The sequence below is a fragment of the Cinclus cinclus genome, chromosome 34 (assembly GCF_963662255.1).
Source record: "Cinclus cinclus chromosome 34, bCinCin1.1, whole genome shotgun sequence".
Taxonomy (NCBI): domain Eukaryota; kingdom Metazoa; phylum Chordata; class Aves; order Passeriformes; family Cinclidae; genus Cinclus; species Cinclus cinclus.
Genome location: NC_085079.1, coordinates 874,976 through 896,086, shown reverse-complemented (window position 1 = coordinate 896,086; position 21,111 = coordinate 874,976). Strand labels below are relative to the sequence as shown.

General features: G+C 52.6%; 1 protein-coding gene across 1 annotated transcript in view; it reads right to left on the bottom strand.

Annotated features, from left to right (window-relative positions):
• The window catches only part of PFAS (phosphoribosylformylglycinamidine synthase), a 47,906-nt gene that overhangs the window by 15,222 nt on the left and 11,573 nt on the right, over positions 1-21,111 (bottom strand). The window contains exons 8-18 of the mRNA XM_062512171.1: positions 18,797-18,928; positions 16,643-16,771; positions 14,995-15,068; positions 12,670-12,826; positions 11,709-11,770; positions 10,685-10,846; positions 8,161-8,274; positions 6,148-6,279; positions 3,721-3,951; positions 2,041-2,221; positions 1,228-1,311 (exon numbers count right to left, since the gene is read on the bottom strand). Of these exons, the coding sequence (XP_062368155.1) occupies positions 1,228-1,311; positions 2,041-2,221; positions 3,721-3,951; positions 6,148-6,279; positions 8,161-8,274; positions 10,685-10,846; positions 11,709-11,770; positions 12,670-12,826; positions 14,995-15,068; positions 16,643-16,771; positions 18,797-18,928 (1,458 nt within the window). The remainder of the gene's footprint in view (positions 1-1,227; positions 1,312-2,040; positions 2,222-3,720; positions 3,952-6,147; positions 6,280-8,160; positions 8,275-10,684; positions 10,847-11,708; positions 11,771-12,669; positions 12,827-14,994; positions 15,069-16,642; positions 16,772-18,796; positions 18,929-21,111) is intronic.

Genomic DNA, 21,111 nt, shown 5'->3' with positions numbered 1-21,111 from the left:
AGCCCAAAAACACCTGGGGGAAAAATGTCAAAAAATGGGGGAAATCCACCCAAAAATGAGGGAAATCAGACCAAAAATACCTGGGGGAAAAAATGTCTAAAAATGGGGGAAATCTACCCAAAAATGAGGGAAATCAGCCCAAAAATACCTGGGGGAAAAATGTCTAAAAATGGGGGAAATCCACCCAAAAATGGGGGAAATCAGCCCAAAAACACCTGGGGGAAAGCAGCTCAAAAATGGGGGAAATCTACCCAAAAATGAGGGAAATCAGACCAAAAATACCTGGGGGAAAAAATGTCTAAAAATGGGGAAAATCAGCCCAAAAACACCTGGGGGAAAAATGTCAAAAAATGGGGGAAATCTACCCAAAAATGGGGGAAATCAGACCAAAAATACCTGGGGGAAAAATGTCAAAAAATGGGGAAAATCAGCCCAAAAACACCTGGGGGAAAAATGTCAAAAAATGGGGGAAATCCACCCAAAAATGGGGGAAATCAGACCAAAAAACACCTGGGGGAAAGCAGCTCAAAAATGGGGGAAATCTACCCAAAAATGAGGGAAATCAGACCAAAAATACCTGGGGGAAAAATGTCAAAAAATGGGGGAAATCAGCCCAAAAACACCTGGGGGAAACACCTAAAAATGGGGGAAATCTACCCAAAAACACCTGGGGGAAAGCAGGGAAAGCGATGTTCCCAAAATGGCCCCAGACAAACCTGGGGACATCAAATCCCACCTGTGACCCCAAAATCGGCACCGAAATGTCCCAAAAATGGGAAAAAATCGACTCGGAAATGACCCCAGAAACAGCCTGGAAAAATCGGAACCAAAAAAGGGACAAAAATGGCCCAGAATGGCCCCAGGTGTGCCCAGGTGTCCCCAGTGTCCCCAGGTGTGTCCCAGCTGTCCCCAATGTCCCCAGGTGTGTCCAGGTGTCCCCAGGTGTGTCCCAGCTGTCCCCAGGTGTCCCCAATGTCCCCAGGTGTGTCCCCAGGTGTGTCCCAGCTGTCCCCAGCTGTCCCCAGGTGTGCCCAGGTGTGTCCCAGCTGTCCCCAATGTCCCCAGGTGTGTCCACAGGTGCGTCCCAGGTGTGCCCAGGTGTGTCCCAGCTGTCCCCAATGTCCCCAGGTGTGCCCAGGTGTGTCCCAGGTGTCCCCAATGTCCCCAGGTGTGTCCCCAGGTGTGTCCCAGCTGTCCCCAGGTGTGTCCCCAGGTGTGTCCCCTCACCTCTCTCGTTGGGACACTTGAGGTCAGGTGTGACGGTGGCGGTGACATCGGGGCACACGGCGTAGGCCGAGATCACCAGGGCACCTGTGGGGACAGCGGGGCCGGCAACGTCACCTCGGTGTCACCTCGGTGTCACCTCAGTGTCAGTGATGTTATCTCAGTGTCACCAACGTCACCTCGGTGTCACCGATGTCACCTCAGTGTCACCAATGTCACTGACGTCACCTCAGTGTCACCTGGGTGTGGCCAATCCCTCCAATGTCCCCAGTCCCCCGTCTGTCCCCAATGTCCCCTGTCTGTCCCCATCACTGTCCCCTGTCTGTCCCCTGTCTGTCCCCACTGTCCCCTGTCTGTCCCCATCACTGTCCCCTGTCCGTCCCCTGTCTGTCCCCTGTCTGTCCCCATCACTGTCCCCTGTCTGTCCCCATCACTGTCCCCACTGTCCCCTGTCTGTCCCCATCACTGTCCCCTGTCTGTCCCCTGTCTGTCCCCTGTCCGTCCCCTGTCTGTCCCCTGTCTGTCCCCACTGTCCCCTGTCTGTCCCCATCACTGTCCCCTGTCTGTCCCCTGTCTGTCCCCTGTCCGTCCCCTGTCTGTCCCCTGTCTGTCCCCATCACTGTCCCCTGTCTGTCCCCATCACTGTCCCCTGTCCGTCCCCTGTCTGTCCCCTGTCTGTCCCCACTGTCCCCTGTCTGTCCCCATCACTGTCCCCACTGTCCCCTGTCTGTCCCCTGTCTGTCCCCCACTGTCCCCTGTCTGTCCCCCACTGTCCCCTGTCCGTCCCCTGTCTGTCCCCACTGTCCCCGCTGTCACCAGGTGCCATCACGGTGTCCGTCCCCACTCTGGCCGCCATGCTGAGCGAGTCCTTGCCGCCATCGATGGCCACCCCCAGGCGGTGCAGGGCGGCCACCAGCGCGTCACACGCGGCCACCAGAGCCCCCCCCTCGGAGCCGGACTTGGCTCCCCACATCCAATTCCCAGAGCACTTCACGTCCTGGGGACACGGGGACAGGGGGACAGGGGGACAGGGGGACAGGGGGACAGGGGGACAGAGGGGACAGAGGGACAGGGGGACAGAGGGACAGAGGGGACAGGGGGACAGGGGGACAGGGGGACAGAGGGGACAGAGGGGACAGGGGGACAGGGGGACAGGGGGACAGAGGGACAGGGGGACAGGGGGACAGGGGGACAGGGGGACAGAGGGGACAGAGGGGACAGGGGGACAGGGGGGACAGGGGGACAGGGGGACAGAGGGACAGAGGGGACAGGGGGACAGAGGGACAGAGGGGACAGAGGGGACAGGGGGAAAGGGGGACAGAGGGACAGAGGGGACAGGGGGACAGGGGGACAGAGGGGACAGGGGGACAGAGGGGACAGAGGGGACAGAGGGACAGGGGGACAGAGGGGACAGAGGGGACAGAGGGACAGAGGGGACAGAGGGGACAGGGGGACAGGGGGACAGAGGGGACAGAGGGGACACGGGGACAGGGGGACAGAGGGGACAGTGGGACACGGGGACAGCAATGGGGACAGCAATGGGGACAGAGGGGACAGCAATGGGGACAGAGGGGACATTGGAGACATTGGGGACATCATTGGGGATATTGGGGACAGATAGAACAGGAACAGGGGACACAGGGACAGGGGACAAGAGGGACACGGAGGTGCCACAACCAAAGGGGACACAGAGACAGAGAGATGGGGGAGGGGACAGGTCAGTGCCACCGCCTGCCACCTCCCCCTGCTGCCACCCCCAGACCCGCCAATGTCCCCAACCCCCTGATATCCCCAGTGTCCCCACGTCCCCAGTGGTGTCACCTTGAGGTGTGTCACCCGAGCCCACACCACGTTGGTGATGGCCTCGGCCAGCGCCCAATGTCCCCAGTGTCCCCAAACCTCCCAATGTCCCCAATGTCCCCAAACCTCCCAATGTCCCCAAACCCCCAATGTCCCCAAACCTCCCAGTATCCCCAAACCTCCCAATGTCCCCAATGTCCCCAAACCTCCCAATGTCCCCAAACCTCCCAATGTCCCCAATGTCCCCAAACCTCCCAGTGTCCCCAAACCTCCCAATGTCCCCAAACCTCCCAGTGTCCCCAAACCTCCCAATGTCCCCAAACCTCCCAATGTCCCCAATGTCCCCAAACCTCCCAATGTCCCCAAACCTCCCAATGTCCCCAATGTCCCCAAACCTCCCAATGTCCCCAATGTCCCCAAACCTCCCAATGTCCCCAAACCTCCCAATGTCCCCAATGTCCCCAAACCTCCCAGTACCCCCCCATGTCCCCAGTGTCACCTTGAGGTGTGTCACCCGAGCCCACACCAGGTTGGTGATGGCCTCGGCCAGCGCCCAATGTCCCCAGTGTCCCCAAACCTCCCAATGTCCCCAAACCTCCCAATGTCCCCAAACACCCAATGTCCCCAAACCTCCCAATGTCCCCAGTGTCCCCAACCCCTCCAGCGTCCCCATTGTCCCCATGTCCCCAGGGTCACCTTGAGGTGTGTCACCCGAGCCCACACCAGGTTGGTGATGGCCTCGGCCAGCGCCAGCCGCGCTCCGGCCGCGGGGTCCAGCAGGCCCTTGACCGGCTGCTCGCCGATGGCCGTGGCCGCGCCCGCGTCCCCGAAGTGGGACAGGGCCACCACGGCCACGTCGGCCAGCGGCGTGTGCAGGGGACCCACGCACTGCTGCTGGGCCACCAGACCTGTCACCGAGCGGTCCACCTGGGGACAGGGACAGCGGGGACGTTGGGGACAGAGCTGGGGACAGCACTGGGGACAGCGGGGACATTTGGGGACATTGTGGGGATTGGGGACATTGGGGACATTTGGAGGATTGGGGACGTTGAGGGGACACTGGGGACATTGGGGGCATGGGGGACATTGAGGACATTGGGGGCATTGGGGACATTGGGGACATTGGGGACATGGGGGACATTGGGGACAATGGGGACATGGGGGACATTGGGGACATGGGGGACATTGGGGACAATGGGGACATGTGGGGACAGAGGGGAGACTGGGAGGTTTGGGGACATTGAGGACATTGGGGACACTGAGGGGATTGGGGACATTGGGAGGACTGGGGACAGTGGGGGACATTTGGGACATTGAGGACATTTGGGGACATTGGGGACATTTGGGGACATTGGGGACATTTGGGGGACATTTGGAGGATTGGGGACATTGGGGACATTGGGGACATTTGGGGACATTGGGGACATTGGGGACATTTGGGGACATTTGGGGACATTGGGGACATTGGGGACATTTGGGGACATTGGGGACATTGGGGACATTGGGGACATTGGGGACATTTGGAGGATTGGGGACATTGGGGACATTGGGGACATTGAGGACATTGGGGACATTGGGGACATTTGGGGACATTGGGGACATTGGGGACATTGGGACATTTGGAGGATTGGGGACATTGAGGACATTGGGGACATTTGGGGACATTGGGGACATTGGGGACATTGGGGACATTGGGGACATTTGGGGACATTGGGGACATTGGGGACATTGGGACATTTGGAGGATTGGGGACATTGAGGACATTGGGGACATTGGGGACATTTGGGGACATTGGGGACATTGGGGACATTTGGGGGACATTTGGAGGATTGGGGACATTGGGGACATTTGGGGACATTGGGGACATTGGGGACATTGGGGACATTTGGAGGATTGGGGACATTGGGGACATTGGGGACATTGAGGACATTGGGGACATTGGGGACATTGGGGACATTTGGGGACATTGGGGACATTGGGGACATTTGGGGGACATTTGGAGGATTGGGGACATTGGGGACATTTGGGACATTGGGGACATTGGGGTACACTGCAAAGGGGATGGTGGCACTTGGGGACATTGAGGACACAGGGAACACCGGGAGTCAGATGGCACAGGTGACACAGGGGACGTAGAGGTGACACACACAGGTGACAAAGACGACATGAAGGTGACACACAGGTGACACAGGTGACATAAGGGTGACACAGACGACACTCAGGTGACACACAGGTGACACAGACGTGACACACAGGTGACACATATAACAGGCGTGACACAGAAGACGCGGCTGACACACAGGTAACATTAATGACACTGCAGTGACACACAGGTGTGACACTGTGTGTTCCCAGGTGTGTCCCCATCTGTCCCAGGTGTCTCCCTGTCCCTGTCCCCAGCTGTGTCCCAGGTGTGTCCCTGTCCCCAGGTGTGTCCCAGGTGTGTCCCCAGGTGTGTCCCCCAGTGTGTCCCCATCCCCAGGTGTGTCCTGATCCCCAGGTGTGCCCAGGTGTGTCCCAGGTGTGTCCTGGTCCTCAGGTGTGTCCCCAGGTGTCCCCCAGGTGTCCCAGGCATCCCCAAGTGTGTCCCTGTCCCCAGGTGTGTCCCAGGTGTGCTCCAGGTGTGTCCCCAGGTGTGCTCCAGGTGTGTCCCTGTCCCCAGGTGTGTCCCAGGTGTGTCCCCAGGTGTCCCCAGGTGTGTCCCTGTCCCCAGGTGTGTCCCCAGGTGTGTCCCAGGTGTGCTCCAGGTGTGTCCCTGTCCCCAGGTGTGTCCCTGTCCCCAGGTGTGCCCCAGGTGTGCTCCAGGTGTGTCCCTGTCCCCAGGTGTGTCCCAGGTGTGTCCCAGGTGTGTCCCAGGTGTGTCCCCAGGTGTCCCCAGGTGTGTCCCTGTCCCCAGGTGTGTCCCCAGGTGTGTCCCCAGGTGTGTCCCCAGGTGTGTCCCAGGTGTGCTCCAGGTGTGTCTCTGTCCCCAGGTGTGCCCCAGGTGTGCTCCAGGTGTGTCCCCAGGTGTGTCCCAGGTGTGCTCCAGGTGTGTCCCTGTCCCCAGGTGTGCCCCAGGCGTCCCCAGGTGCGTCCCTGTCCCCAGGTATACCCCCAGGTGTGTGCCCCAGGTGCGCCCCTCACCTTGTTGGTCAGGTACCTCTTGCTGGCCACGGCCGGCAGCCGCAGCACCCTGAGGAGCGCGGCGCGCAGGGAGAGCGCGGGGGGCAGCGCCAGGGGGCGGCGGGGCAGGGGGCAGCGCGAGAGCCGGAACTCCTGGGGGGCAAAAACTCGCATTGAAACACTCGGGGGAATTCAAATTCGAAATTCCGGGGGGAAAATTTAAATTTAAAATTTGGGGGGGAATTCAAATTCGAAATTCTGGGGGGAAAAGGGAATTTAAATTTAAAAATTCGGGGAATTTAAATTCGAAATTCTGGGGGGAAAATTTAAATTTAAAATTTGGGGGAAATTCAAATTCGAAATTCTGGGGGAAAAGGGAATTTAAATTTAAAAATTGGGGGAATTTAAATTTGAAATTCTGGGGGGAAAAGGGAATTTAAATTTAAAAATTCGGGGAATTTAAATTCGAAATTCTGGGGGGAAAATTTAAATTTAAAATTTGGGGGAAATTCAAATTCGAAATTCTGGGGGAAAAGGGAATTTAAATTTAAAAATTGGGGGAATTTAAATTTGAAATTCTGGGGGGAAAGGGAAATTTAAATTTAAAAATTGGGGGAAATTCAAATTCGAAATTCTGGGGGGAAAATTTAAATTTAAAAATTGGGGGAATTTAAATTCGAAATTCTGGGGGGAAAAGGGAATTTAAATTTAAAATTTGGGGGAAATTCAAATTCGAAATTCCGGGGGGAAAAGGGAATTTAAATTTAAAAATTGGGGGAATTCAAATTCGAAATTCTGGGGGGAAAAGGGAATTTAAATTTAAAAATTGGGGGAATTTAAATTCGAAATTCCGGGGGGAAAATTTAAATTTAAAATTTGGGGGGGATTGAAATTCAGAGTTCTGTGTGGGAAAGGGAAATTTAAATTTAGAATTTGGGGGGGATTGAAATTCAAAATTCCGAGGGGAAAGGTGAAATCTGGGGGGAAAAGGGAAAATTGAAATTTAGAATTTGGGGGAAATTCAAATTCAAAATTCTGGGGGGAAAAGGAAAATTTAAAATTTGGGGGAAATTCAAATTCGAAATTCTGGGGGGAAAGGGAATTTAAATTTAAAATTTGGGGAGAATTGAAATTCAGAGTTCTGGGGGGAAAGGGAATTTAAATTTAAAAATTGGGGGAATTTAAATTTGAAATTCTGGGGGGAAAAGGAAAATTTAAAATTTGGGGGGAAATTGAAATTCGAAATTCTGGGGGGAAAGGGGAAATTTAAATTTAAAAATTTGGGGGAAATTCAAATTCGAAATTCTGGGGGAAAAGGAAAATTTAAATTTAAAAATTTGGGGGGAAATGAAATTAGAAATTCTGGGGGGAAAGGGGAAATTTTTTGGGTTTTCCATCCCAGATTTTTGGGTGTCCCCCTCTCACTTTTTGGGATCCCATTTTGGGGTCCCTTTTTAGGGTGTCCACCCCCCCAAATTTGGGGTCCCATTTTTTGGGTGCCTCCCCCCAAATTTCGGGTCAGTTTTTGGGATCCCATTTTGGGTTTTCCCCCCAATTTTTGGGGTCCCTGCTCCCCTTTTGGGGTCCCTTTATTTGGCCCCCCCTCCCCAAATTTCGTGCACGGTTTTTGGGATCCCGTTTTGGGTTTTCCACCCCAAGTTTTTTGGGGTCCCTGCTCCACTTTTGGGGTCCCATTTTGGGGTCCCTTTTTTGGGGTCGCCTCCCCAATTTCGGGTCAGTTTTTGGGATCCCATTTTGGGGTTTCCCCCCAATTTTTGGGGTCCCTGATCCACTTTTGGGGTCCCATTTTGGGGTCCCTTTTTTGGGGTCGCCTCCCCAATTTTGGGGCTATTTTTGGGATCCCATTTTGGGTTTTCCACCCCCAATTTTTGGGGTCCCTGCTCCCCTTTTGGGGTCCCCTTTTGGGGTCCCTTTATTTGGCCCCCCCTCCCCAAATTTCGCGTACGGTTTTTGGGATCCCGTTTTGGGTTTTCCACCCCAATTTTTTGGGGGTCGACCCCCCCCCCCCCTCACCTTTTGGGGCATCTTGCCCAGCACCCACTCGAGCTCGAGGTTGACGGGGGTGGGGAGCCCCTCGTGGGACCCCCCCTCGGGCACCGGCGATGCCAGGTCATCCACCAGCACGATCTGGGGTGGGTGGGACACCCCAAAAATCACCCAAAATCACCCCCCCCCCCAAAAAAAAACAAAAACAAAAAAAAACACACCCGGAAATCACCAGAAACGATCCAAAAAAAAAAAAAAAAATTACCCCAAAAAACAGCGCAGAAACATCTGAGGATCAGCCCCGAACACCCCAAAGAACACCCCGAGAAATCTCCCCAAAAAAAAACCCCAAATCAACCCCAAAACATCCAAAAATCAACCCAAAACTCCCCCAAAAAACAGCCCCAGAAATCCCCAAAAACGATCCCAGAATTTACCCCAAAAATCAACCCGAGAAATCCCCCCCCAAAAAAAAACCCAAAACATCCAAAAATCAACCCCAAGCTCCCCCAAAAACAGCCCCAGAAATCCCCAAAAACGATCCCAGAATTTACCCCAAAAATCAAACCGAGAAATCCCCCCCAAAAAACAACCCCAAAACATCCAAAAATCAACCCAAAACTCCCCAAAAACAGCCCCAGAAATCCCCAAAAACGATCCCAGAATTTACCCCAAAAATCAAACCGAGAAATCCCCCCCAAAAAAACAACCCCAAATCAACCCCAAAACATCCAAAAATCAACCCCAAACTCCCCCAAAAACAGCCCCAGAAATCCCCAAAAACGATCCCAGAATTTACCCCAAAAATCAAACCGAGAAATCCCCCCCAAAAAACAACCCCAAAACATCCAAAAATCAACCCCAAACTCCCTCAAAACAAGTCCCAAAACTGAACCCAGAACCGCCAAAAATCAGCCAAAAACACCCTAAAAATACTCCAAAAACACCCCCAGAAATCCCCAAAAACAATCCAAAAAATCACCCCAAAATTAACCCCAAAACCCCCAAAATCCGCCCCAAACATCCCAAAAACACCCCCAGAAATTACCCCAACAATTTCCTCCAAAGATCCCAAAAATCATCCCCAAAACACCTCAAAAATCAGCCCCAAAATCACGCCCAGGAGCTCCCAGAAATCTCCCAAAATTACCCCAAAAATCAGCCACAAATTTACATCAGAAGACCCCAAAAATCAGCCCCAAAAAAACCCCAAAAATCAGCCCCAAAAATGACCCCAAAAAAATCAGCCCCAGGGCCCCAAAAATAACCCCAAAAATAAATCCCAAAACACCTGAAAAAATCAACCCCAAAATGACCCAAAATCACCCCAAAAAGCACCCCCAGGACCCCCCCCAAAAAAAAAATCCGGAAACCATCCCGAAAATGACAACCAAATCCCACCAAACCGACCCCCAAAAACCGACCCCAAAACAAAAAAAAAAAAAAAAAAACAAAACCCCAAATCCAACCCGAAAATGACTCCTAGGACACCCCAAAAAAACAAAAAAAAAAAACAAAAAAAAACCCAAATAAAACAAAAAAAAAAAAAAAACCAAAACCAAAAAAAACCCCCAAAATAAAACAAAAACAAAAAAAAAAAAACCAAACAAAAAAAAACCCCAAAACAACCAAAAACGACCCCAAAAAACCCAAAATGGTCCCCGGGGACCCCAAATGTCCCCTGATGTCCCCATGTCCGTCAGTCCCCATGTCCGTCCGTCCGTCTGTCCCCATGTCTGTCTGTCTGTCCCCATGTCCCCATGTCCGTCTGTCTGTCCCCATGTCTGTCTGTCTGTCTGTCCCCATGTCCCCATGTCTGTGTGTCTGTCCCCATGTCTGTCTGTCTGTCCCCATGTCTGTGTGTCTGTCTGTCCGTCTGTCTGTCCCCATGTCCGTCAGTCCCCATGTCCATCCGTCTGTCTCTCCCCATGTCCCCATGTCTGTCCCCATGTCCCCATGTCTGTCTGTCTGTCTGTCTGTCCCCATGTCCCCATGTCTGTCTGTCTGTCCCCATGTCTGTCTGTCCCCGTGTCCCCGACTCACCCGCCTGTCCCCGGTGACGGTCCCCATGTCCCCATGTCTGTCCGTCTGTCTGTCTGTCTGTCTGTCCCCGTGTCCCCATGTCTGTCCGTCCCCGTGTCCCCGACTCACCCGCCCGTCCCCGGTGACGGTCCCCATGTCTGTCTGTCCGTCTGTCTGTCTGTCTGTCTGTCCCCGTGTCCCCATGTCTGTCTGTCCCCATGTCCGTCTGTCTGTCTGTCCGTCCGTCCCCGTGTCCCCGACTCACCCGCCCGTCCCCGGTGACGGTCCCCATGTCTGTCTGTCTGTCTGTCTGTCCCCATGTCCCCATGTCTGTCTGTCTGTCTGTCTGTCTGTCTGTCTGTCCCCATGTCCCCATGTCCGTCTGTCTGTCTGTCTGTCTGTCCCCGTGTCCCCATGTCTGTCCGTCCGTCCCCGTGTCCCCGACTCACCCGCCCGTCCCCGGTGACGGTCCCCATGTCTGTCTGTCTGTCTGTCCGTCTGTCCGTCCGTCCCCGTGTCCCCGACTCACCCGCCCGTCCCCGGTGACGGTCCCCACCACGCTCAGGGGACATCTCTCGCGCTCGCACAGACGCCGCAGCAGCGCCAGCGCCGCCGGCCGCACCAGCAGCGCGTTGGACTCCTGGTACTCGGCACCCCAGAGCTCCAGGACGCTGATCGTGGGGTCACCCAGCTGCCATCGGTGTCACCCGTGTCACCGGTGTCACCGGTGTGTCACCAGTGTCACCAGTGTGTCACCGGTGTCACCAGTGTGTCACCGGTGTGTCACCCGTGTCACCGGTGTGTCACCCGTGTCACCAGTGTCACCCGTGTCACCAGTGTCACCGGTGTGTCACCCGTGTCACCAGTGTGTCACCGGTGTCACCAGTGTGTCACCAGTGTCACCAGTGTCACCATGGGATTGGAGGAAATCGGGGTTCAGGGGACACTGGGGGTATTTGGGGACACTCAGGGGACACTCAGGGGACACTCAGGGGACACTGGGGGGATTTGGGGACACTCAGGGGACACTCAGGGGACACTCAGGGGACACTCAGGGGACACTGGGGGGATTTGGGGACACTCAGGGGACACTCAGGGGACACTCAGGGGACACTGGGGGGATTTGGGGACACTCAGGGGACACTCAGGAGACACTGGGGGGATTTGGGGACACTCAGGGGACACTCAGGGGACACTCAGGGGACACTGGGGGGATTTGGGGACACTCAGGGGACACTCAGGGGACACTGGGGGGATCTGGGGACACTCAGGGGACACTCAGGAGACACTGGGGGGATTTGGGGACACTCAGGGGACACTCAGGGGACACTCAGGGGATTTGGGGACACTCAGGGGACACTCAGGGGACACTCAGGGGACACTCAGGGGATTTGGGGACACTCAGGGGACACTCAGGGGACACTGGGGGGATTTGGGGACACTCAGGGGACACTCAGGGGACACTCAGGGGACACTCAGGGGACACTCAGGGGACACTCAGGGGATTTGGGGACACTCAGGGGACACTCAGGGGACACTCAGGGGACATTGACCTGGAAGCGGCTGGCGTAGATGATGGCCCCGGCTGGCTCCGAGATCTCCTTCAGGACATTGCCTGGGGACATCAGGGACATCATTGGGGACATCGGGGGGGAGGGGAGGGGGGGGGATCATGGAGCTGTCCCTCTGTGTCCCCGTAACATCCTACAATGTCCCCAATGTCCCCAAATCCCCCAATGTCCCCATGTCCCCAATGTCCCCAATGTCCCCAAATCCCCCAATGTCCCCATGTCCCCAATGTCCCCAATGTCCCCAAATCCCCCAATGTCCCCAATGTCCCCAGTGTCCCCATTGTCCCCAATGTCCCCAATGTCCCCAGTGTCCCCAATGTCCCCAATGTCCCCAATGTTCCCAATGTCCCCAATGTCCCCAAATCCCCCAATGTCCCCAATGTCCCCATTGTCCCCTCTGTCCCCAATGTCCCCATTGTCCCCAATGTCCCCCAATGTCCCCATTGTCCCCATTGTCCCCAATGTCCCCAAATCCCCCAATGTCCCCAATGTCCCCAGTGTCCCCATTGTCCCCAATGTCCCCAATGTCCCCAGTGGTGTCCCCAATGTCCCCATTGTCCCCAATGTCCCCAATGTCCCCTCTGTCCCCAATGTCCCCAATGTCCCCAATGTCCCCTCTGTCCCCAATGTCCCCAATGTCCCCAATGTCCCCATTGTCCCCATTGTCCCCACTGTCCCCACTGTCCCCAATGTCCCCAATGTCCCCTCTGTCCCCAATGTCCCCAATGTCCCCAATGTCCCCAATGTCCCCAGTGTCCCCAATGTCCCCAATGTCCCCATTGTCCCCAGTGTCCCCAATGTCCCCAATGTCCCCAGTGGTGTCCCCATTGTCCCCTCACCGTTGCCCCCGGCCCCCTGGTCGTGGATGGAGCTCACGGGGTTCCCAATGTCCCCAATGTCCCCATTGTCCCCACTGTCCCCAATGTCCCCAATGTCCCCTCACCGTTGCCCCCGGCCCCCTGGTCGTGGATGGAGCTCACGGGGTTCCCGGCCCCGCTCTCGGCGCAGCCCCTCAGGACCCTGTTGAGTTTTTGCTCCATCTCGGGGTCCCCTCTCTGCACGGCCCCCAGGTCCCGCTCGGCCTCGTTGTCACCTTGCACCTGGGGACAACGCGCCACGTCCGGGGGGGTGGGGGAGAGGAGGGGAGGGGGGGACACACGGACAAACCCCGGGGGAAACGGCCCGTGGTGACGGAGAAAACGGGGGGAAAAAAAATAAAATAAAAATAAAATAAAATAACAAAAAAAAAAAAAAAACATTCGCTCCAGGGACAGCAAAAAGTGAAGGTTTACAACTGCCCCACACCCCCCCAAAAAAAAGCAAAAAAAGGGGAAAAAAAAGGGGAAAAAAAAGGGGAAAAAAAACAAAACAAAGGGGAAAAAAGGGAAAAAAAAACAAAAAAAGGGGAAAAAAAGGGAAAAAAAGGGAAAAAAGGGAAAAAAAAAACAAAAAAAAGGGGAAAAAAAGGGAAAATAAAAAAGGGAAAAAAAGGGAAAAAAAACAAAAAAAAGGGAAAAAAGGGAAAAAAAACAATAAAAAGGGAAAAAAAGGGGAAAAAAAAGGGAAAAAAAAGGAAAAAAAACAAAAAAAGGGAAAAAAAGGGAAAAAAAACAAAAAAAAGGGAAAAAAACCGGAAAAAAACAAAAAAAAAGGGGAAAAAAAGGAAAAAAAAAACAAAAAAGGGAAAAAAAAAACAAAAAAAGGGAAAAAAAACAAAAAAGGGAAAAAAAAGGGGAAGAAAAACAAAAAAAAGGGACAAAAAAACAAAGAAAAGGGAAGAAAAAGGGAAAAGAAACAAAAAAGGGAAAAAAACAAAAAAGGGAAAAAAAACAAAAAAGGGAAAAAAAGGGAAAAAAAAAACCAAAAAAAAGGGAAAAAAAAGGGGAAAAAAAACCCAAAAAAAAGGGAAAAAAAAGGGAAAAAAAAAAACAAAAAAAAGGGAAAAAAAAAGCTCAGAAAGGTTAAAACAGCAAGGGTTAAAATAATTAATAGAGAGAGTTAAAATGATAATTAAAATAATAACAAAATGGTTAAAATGATAATTAAAATTATAACAGAGAGTTAAAATAATAAACAGAGATAATTAAAATAATAATTAAAATAACAACAGAGATAGTTAAAATAGATAATTAAAATAATAATTAAAATAATAATTAAAATAATAATTAAAATAATAAGCAGAGAATTAAAAAATAAACAGAAATAATTAAAACAATAAAGAGATAATTAAAAAAGATAATTAAAATAATAAATAGAGATATGTAAAATAATAAACAGAGATAGTTAAAATTAAAAACAGAGATAATTAAAATAAAAAGTCAATAGTTAAAACCAGCAATCATTAAATTAAAAACAGTGATAATTAAAATAAGAAACAGCAATAATTACAATGAAAAGCAGCAATAACTAAAATAAAAAATATCAATAATTCAAATTTAAAACAGCAATAATTAAAATAAGAAACAGCAATAATTAAATTTTTAAAACAGCAATAATTAAATTTTTAAAAATCCCCCAAAATCCCCCCTGAATTCCCACAAAGTCCCCAAAATTCCCTCAAATCCTCCAGAACTTCCCCCTAAATTCCCCCAAAACCCCAAAAAATCCAACCAAATTTCCCCAATTCTCCCCTAAAATCCCCCCAAAAAATCCCCCAAAAAATCCCCCAAAAAATCCCCAAAAAATTCCCAAAAAATTCCCCGAAAAATCCCCAAAAAATCCCCAAAAAAATCCCAAAAAAATCCCCAAAAAATCCCCAAAAATATCCCCAAAATCCCCAAAAAATCCCCAAAAAATCCCAAAAAATCCCCAAAAAATTCCCAAAAAAATCCCCAAAAAATTCCAAAAAAATCCCCCAAAAATCCCAAAAAATCCCCAAAAATCCCCAAAAAATCCCCAAAAAATTCCAAAAAATCCCCGAAAAATTCCCAAAAAAATCCCCAAAAAAATCCCCCAAAAAATCCCCCAAAAATTCCCAAAAAATCCCCAAAAAATCCCTAAAAAATCCCCCAAAAATCCCCCAAAAATCCCCAAAAAAATCCCCAAAAAATCCCCAAAAAATCCCCCAAAATTCCCAAAAAAATCCCCAAAAAATCCCAAGAAATCCCTGAAAAATCCCCAAAAAATTCCAAAAAAATCCCCTAAAAATTCCAAAAAAATCCCCAAAAAATACCCCAAAAAAAAAATCCCAAAAAAATCCCCAAAAATTACCCCAAATCCCCCAAATTTCCCCCAGAATGCCCCAAATTCCCCCAAATTTCCCCCAAACCTGGATGGAGGAGGCGGCCCCTCCCCCCACTCCGATCCTGTAGACGGGACCCCCCAACTTCACCACCAGCATCCCTGGGGGGAGGGGCGGTCAGAGCCCGGGGGGATTTGGGGGAAATCTGGGGGGGATTTGGGGGATTTGGGGAGGATTTGGGGGGGATTTGGGGGATTTGGGGGGGATTTGGGGGGATTTGGGGGAAATCTGGGGGGGATTTGGGGGATTTGGGGGGATTTGGGGGGGATTTGGGGGATTTGGGGAGGATTTGGGGGGGATTTGGGGGATTTGGGGGGATTTGGGGGAAATCTGGGGGGGATTTGGGGGATTTGGGGGGATTTGGGGGGGATTTGGGGGATTTGGGGAGGATTTGGGGGGGATTTGGGGGATTTGGGGAGGATTTGGGGGGATTTGGGGGAAATCTGGGGGGGATTTGGGGGATTTGGGGGGATTTGGGGGGGATTTGGGGGATTTGGGGAGGATTTGGGGGATTTGGGGGGGATTTGGGGGAAATTTGGGGGAAATCTGGGGGGGATTTGGGGGGGATTTGGGGGGATTTGGGGAGGATTTGGGGAGGATTTGGGGGGATTTGGGGGGGATTTGGGGGATTTGGGGAGGATTTGGGGGAAATTTGGGGGATTTGGGGGGGATTTGGGGGGATTTGGGGGGGGATTTGGGGGAAATTTGGGGGATTTGGGGGGGATTTGGGGGGATTTGGGGAGGATTTGGGGAGGATTTGGGGGGATTTGGGGGGGATTTGGGGGATTTGGGGAGGATTTGGGGGAAATTTGGGGGATTTGGGGAGGATTTGGGGGGGATTTGGGGAGGATTTGGGGAGGATTTGGGGGGATTTGGGGGGATTTGGGGGGGATTTGAGGAGGATTTGGGGAGGATTTGGGGGGGATTTGGGGGGGATTTGGGAGATATTTTTGAGGTGAATTTGGGATATTTTGGGGGTAAACTTTGGGATATTTTTGGGGTGAATTCGGGATATTTTTGGGGTAAATTCGGGAGATTTTCGGGGTAAATTTGGGATATTTTGGGGATATTTTCGGGGTAAATTTGGGATATTTTGAGGGTAAATTTGGGATATTTTTGGGGTAAATTCGGGATATTTTGAGGGTAAATTTGGGATATTTTTGGGGTAAATTCGGGATATTTTGAGGGTAAATTTGGGATATTTTCGGGGTAAATTCGGGATATTTTTGGTAAATTCGGGATATTTTCGGGGCTGTTTCCGGGGCGAGTTCAGGATATTTGGGGCTATTTTGGGGCTATTTTGGGGCTATTTTGGGGCTATTTTGGGATATTTTGGGGCTATTTTGGGGCTATTTTGGGGCTATTTTGGGGATATTTTGGGGCTATTTTGGGGATATTTTGGGGATATTTTGGGGCTATTTTGGGGATATTTTGGGGCTATTTTGGGGCTATTTTGGGGATATTTTGGGGCTATTTTGGGGATATTTTGGGGCTATTTTGGGGATATTTTGGGGATATTTTGGGGCTATTTTGGGGATATTTTGGGGCTATTTTGGGGCTATTTTGGGGATATTTTGGGGATATTTTGGGGCTATTTTGGGGATATTTTGGGGCTATTTTGGGGATATTTTGGGGCTGGACTCGGGCTATTCCGGGATATTTTTGGGGGGCTCACCTGGCTCGGGGCTCTCTTTCCTGACGTGTTCGTCCTCCAGGGCCCCGATCCCCCCGCTGAACATCACGGGCTTGATCCACTCCCGACGCTGCCCCCCGGGCAGGACCTGCCCGAAGGAGCGGGCAAAACCTGCCCCAATTAACCCCAATTAACCCCAATTAACCCCAATTAACGCTAATTAACGCTAATTAACGATGATTAACTAACCCAGAAAAAATCCCGATCGAAATAACCCAAAATAACCCAAAATAACCCAAATTAAGTGCAGGGTTTGAGCCTCTCCTGACGAGGGTAAAACCTGCCCCAATTAACCCCAATTAACCCCAATTAACCCCAATTAACGCTAATTAACGCTAATTAACGATGATTAACTAACCCAGAAAAAATCCCGATCGAAATAACCCAAAATAACCCAAAATAACCCAAAATAACCCAAATTAAGTGCAGGGTTTGAGCCTCTCCCGACGAGGGTAAAACCTGCCCCAATTAACCCCAATTAACCCCAATTAACCCCAATTAACCCAAATTAACCCAAATTAACCCCAATTAACCCCAATTAACCCCAATTAACGATAATTAATGATAATTAACAATAATTAACTAACCCAAAAAAATCCCGATCGAAATAACCCAAAATAACCCAAAATAACCCAAAATAAACCAAAATAACCCAAATTAACCCAAATTATCACAAAAATCCTGGTACCAAACCTCCCAAAATTGTCCCCAAATGTTCCCAAAATTGTCCCCAAATGTCCCAAAGTTGTCCCCGAATGCCCTGAAATGTCCCAAAATCATCCCCAATTGTCCTCACCGCCCCCAAAATTGTCCCCAGGTGTCCCCAGGTGTGTCCCAGGTGTGTCCCCAGGTATTCCCAGGTGTCCCAGGTGTGTCCCCAGGTGTGTCCCCAGGTGTATCCCAGGTGTGTCCCCAGGTGTGTCCCAGGTGTCCCCAGATGTGTCCCAGCTGTCCCCAGGTGTTCCCAGATGTGTCCCAGCTGTCCCCAGGTGTTCCCAGGTGTGTCCCAGCTGTCCCCAGGTGTCCCCAGGTGTGTCCCAGCTGTCCCCAGGTGTTCCCAGGTGTCCCCAGGTGTGTCCCCAGGTGTGTCCCAGCTGTCCCCAGGTGTCCCCAGGTGTGTCCCCAGGTGTCCCAGATATCCCCAGGTGTCCCCAGATATCCCCAGGTGTCCCCAGGTGTGTCCCCAGGTGTCCCCAGATGTCCCCAGGTGTCCCCAGATATCCCCAGGTGTCCCCAGGTGTGTCCCCAGGTGTCCCCAGATATCCCCAGATATCCCCAGGTGTCCCCAGGTGTCCCCAGATATCCCCAGGTGTCCCCAGGTGTATCCCAGGTGTCCCCAGATATCCCCAGATATCCCCAGGTGTCCCCAGGTGTGTCCCCAGGTGTCCCCAGGTATGTCCCCAGGTGTCCCCAGGTGTGTCCCCAGGTGTCCCCAGATATCCCCAGGTGTCCCCAGGTGTATCCCAGGTGTCCCCAGATATCCCCAGGTGTCCCCAGGTGTGTCCCCAGGTGTCCCCAGGTGTGTCCCCAGGTGTCCCCAGATATCCCCAGGTGTCCCCAGGTGTATCCCAGGTGTCCCCAGGTGTATCCCAGGTGTCCCCAGATATCCCCAGGTGTCCCCAGGTGTGTCCCCAGGTGTCCCCAGGTGTGTCCCCAGGTGTCCCCAGATATCCCCAGGTGTCCCCAGGTATGTCCCCAGGTGTCCCCAGGTGTGTCCCCAGGTGTCCCCAGATATCCCCAGGTGTCCCCAGGTGTATCCCAGGTGTCCCCAGATATCCCCAGGTGTCCCCAGGTGTGTCCCCAGGTGTCCCCAGATATCCCCAGGTGTCCCCAGGTGTATCCCAGGTGTCCCCAGGTGTATCCCAGGTGTCCCCAGATATCCCCAGGTGTCCCCAGGTGTGTCCCCAGGTGTCCCCAGGTGTGTCCCCAGGTGTCCCCAGATATCCCCAGGTGTCCCCAGGTATGTCCCCAGGTGTCCCCAGGTGTGTCCCCAGGTGTCCCCAGATATCCCCAGGTGTCCCCAGGTGTATCCCAGGTGTCCCCAGATATCCCCAGGTGTCCCCAGGTATGTCCCCAGGTGTCCCCAGGTGTGTCCCCAGGTGTCCCCAGATATCCCCAGGTGTCCCCAGGTGCCACCTGCCAGCAGGGGTTCCCCAAATTTGTTCCCGTAGTCGCTGGCGCCGTCGCTGGCCCCGATGGCGACCTCGAGGGGCCGAGCGAAGGACTCGGGGTACGGGGCCAGGGGGTCCTCCCAGGGCTGCTCGAACCCTAAAACCACCCCGAAAACGGGTCAGGGACCCCAAAAACGGGTCAGGGACCCCAAAAACGGGTCAGGGACCCCAAAATGGGTCAGGGACCCCAAAAACGGGTCAGGGACCCCAAAAATAGAACAGGGACCCCAAAAACGGAACAGGGACCCCAAAAACGGGTCAGGGACCCCAAAAACGGGTCAGGGACCCCAAAAACGGAACAGGGACCCCAAAAACGGGTCAGGGACCCCAAAAACGGAACAGGGACCCCGAAAACGGGTCAGGGACCCCAAAAACGGAACAGGGACCCCAAAAACGGAACAGGGACCCCCAAAATGGAACAGGGACCCCAAAAATAGAACAGGGACCCCAAAAACGGGTCAGGGACCCCAAAAATGGAACAGGGACCCCAAAAACGGAACAGGGACCCCAAAAACGGGACAGGGACCCCAAAAATGGAACAGGGACCCCAAAAACGGGTCAGGGACCCCAAAAACGGAACAGGGACCCCAAAAACGGAACAGGGACCCCAAAATGGGTCAGGGACCCCAAAAAACGGGTCAGGGACCCCAAAAACGGGTCAGGGACCCCAAAAACGGAACAGGGACCCCAAAATGGGTCAGGGACCCCAAAAATGGAACAGGGACCCCAAAAATGGGTCAGGGACCCCCAAAATGGAACAGGGACCCCAAAAATAGAACAGGGACCCCAAAAACGGAACAGGGACCCCAAAAATAGAACAGGGACCCCAAAAACGGGACAGGGACCCCAAAAATGGAACAGGGACCCCGAAAACGGAACAGGGACCCCAAAAATGGAACAGGGACCCCAAAAACGGAACAGGGACCCCAAAAATGGAACAGGGACCCCAAAAACGGAACAGGGACCCCAAAAATGGAACAGGGACCCCGAAAACGGGTCAGGGATCCCAAACATGGAACAGGGACCCCAAACATGGGGGATTTTTGGGGGCTTTTGGGGTCTTTAGGAGTTCCCAGGAGAGACTTTTTGGGGTTTTAGGATTGGATTTGGGGGTTTTTGGGGGTTTCCGGGTGGGATTTTGGGGTTTTTGGGGGTTTCCGGGTGGGATTTTGGGGTTTTCGGGGTCGCTCACCTGGGATGAGCAGGTTCCCAAAGCAGTACCGGTGATTTTGGGGTTTCTGGGGGTTTTTGGGTTGGGATTTTGGGGTTTCCGGGTGGGATTTTGGGGTTTTCGGGGGTCCCAAACCCGAATTTGGGGTCACTTTTGGGGTTTTCGGGGTCGCTCACCTGGGATGAGCAGGTTCCCAAAGCAGTACCGGGGATTTTTGGGGTTTTTGGGTTGGGATTTTGGGGTTTCCGGGTGGGATTTTGGGGTTTCCGGGTGGGATTTTGGGGTTTTCGGGGGTCCCAAACCCGAATTTGGGGTCACTTTTGGGGTTTTCGGGGTCGCTCACCTGGGATGAGCAGGTTCCCAAAGCAGTACCGGGGATTTTGGGGTTTTTGGGGTTTTTTGGGTTGGGATTTTGGGGTTTCCGGGTGGGATTTTGGGGTTTTCGGGGGTCCCAAACCCGAATTTGGGGTCACTTTTGGGGTTTTCGGGGTCGCTCACCTGGGATGAGCAGGTTCCCAAAGCAGTACCGGGGATTTTTGGGGTTTTTGGGTTGGGATTTTGGGGTTTCCGGGTGGGATTTTGGGGTTTCCGGGTGGGATTTTGGGGTTTTCGGGGGTCCCAAACCCGAATTTGGGGTCACTTTTGGGGTTTTCGGGGTCGCTCACCTGGGATGAGCAGGTTCCCAAAGCAGTACCGGGGATTTTGGGGTTTTTGGGGTTTTTTGGGTTGGGATTTTGGGGTTTCCGGGTGGGATTTTGGGGTTTTCGGGGGTCCCAAACCCGAATTTGGGGTCACTTTTGGGGTTTTCGGGGTCGCTCACCTGGGATGAGCAGGTTCCCAAAGCAGTACCGGGGATTTTGGGGTTTTTGGGGTTTTTTGGGTTGGGATTTTGGGGTTTCCGGGTGGGATTTTGGGGTTTTCGGGGGTCCCAAACCCGAATTTGGGGTCACTTTTGGGGTTTTCGGGGTCGCTCACCTGGGATGAGCAGGTTCCCAAAGCAGTACCGGGGATTTTGGGGGTTTTTGGGGGTTTTTGGGTTGGGATTTTGGGGTTTCCGGGTGGGATTTTGGGGTTTTCGGGGGTCCCAAACCCGAATTTGGGGTCACTTT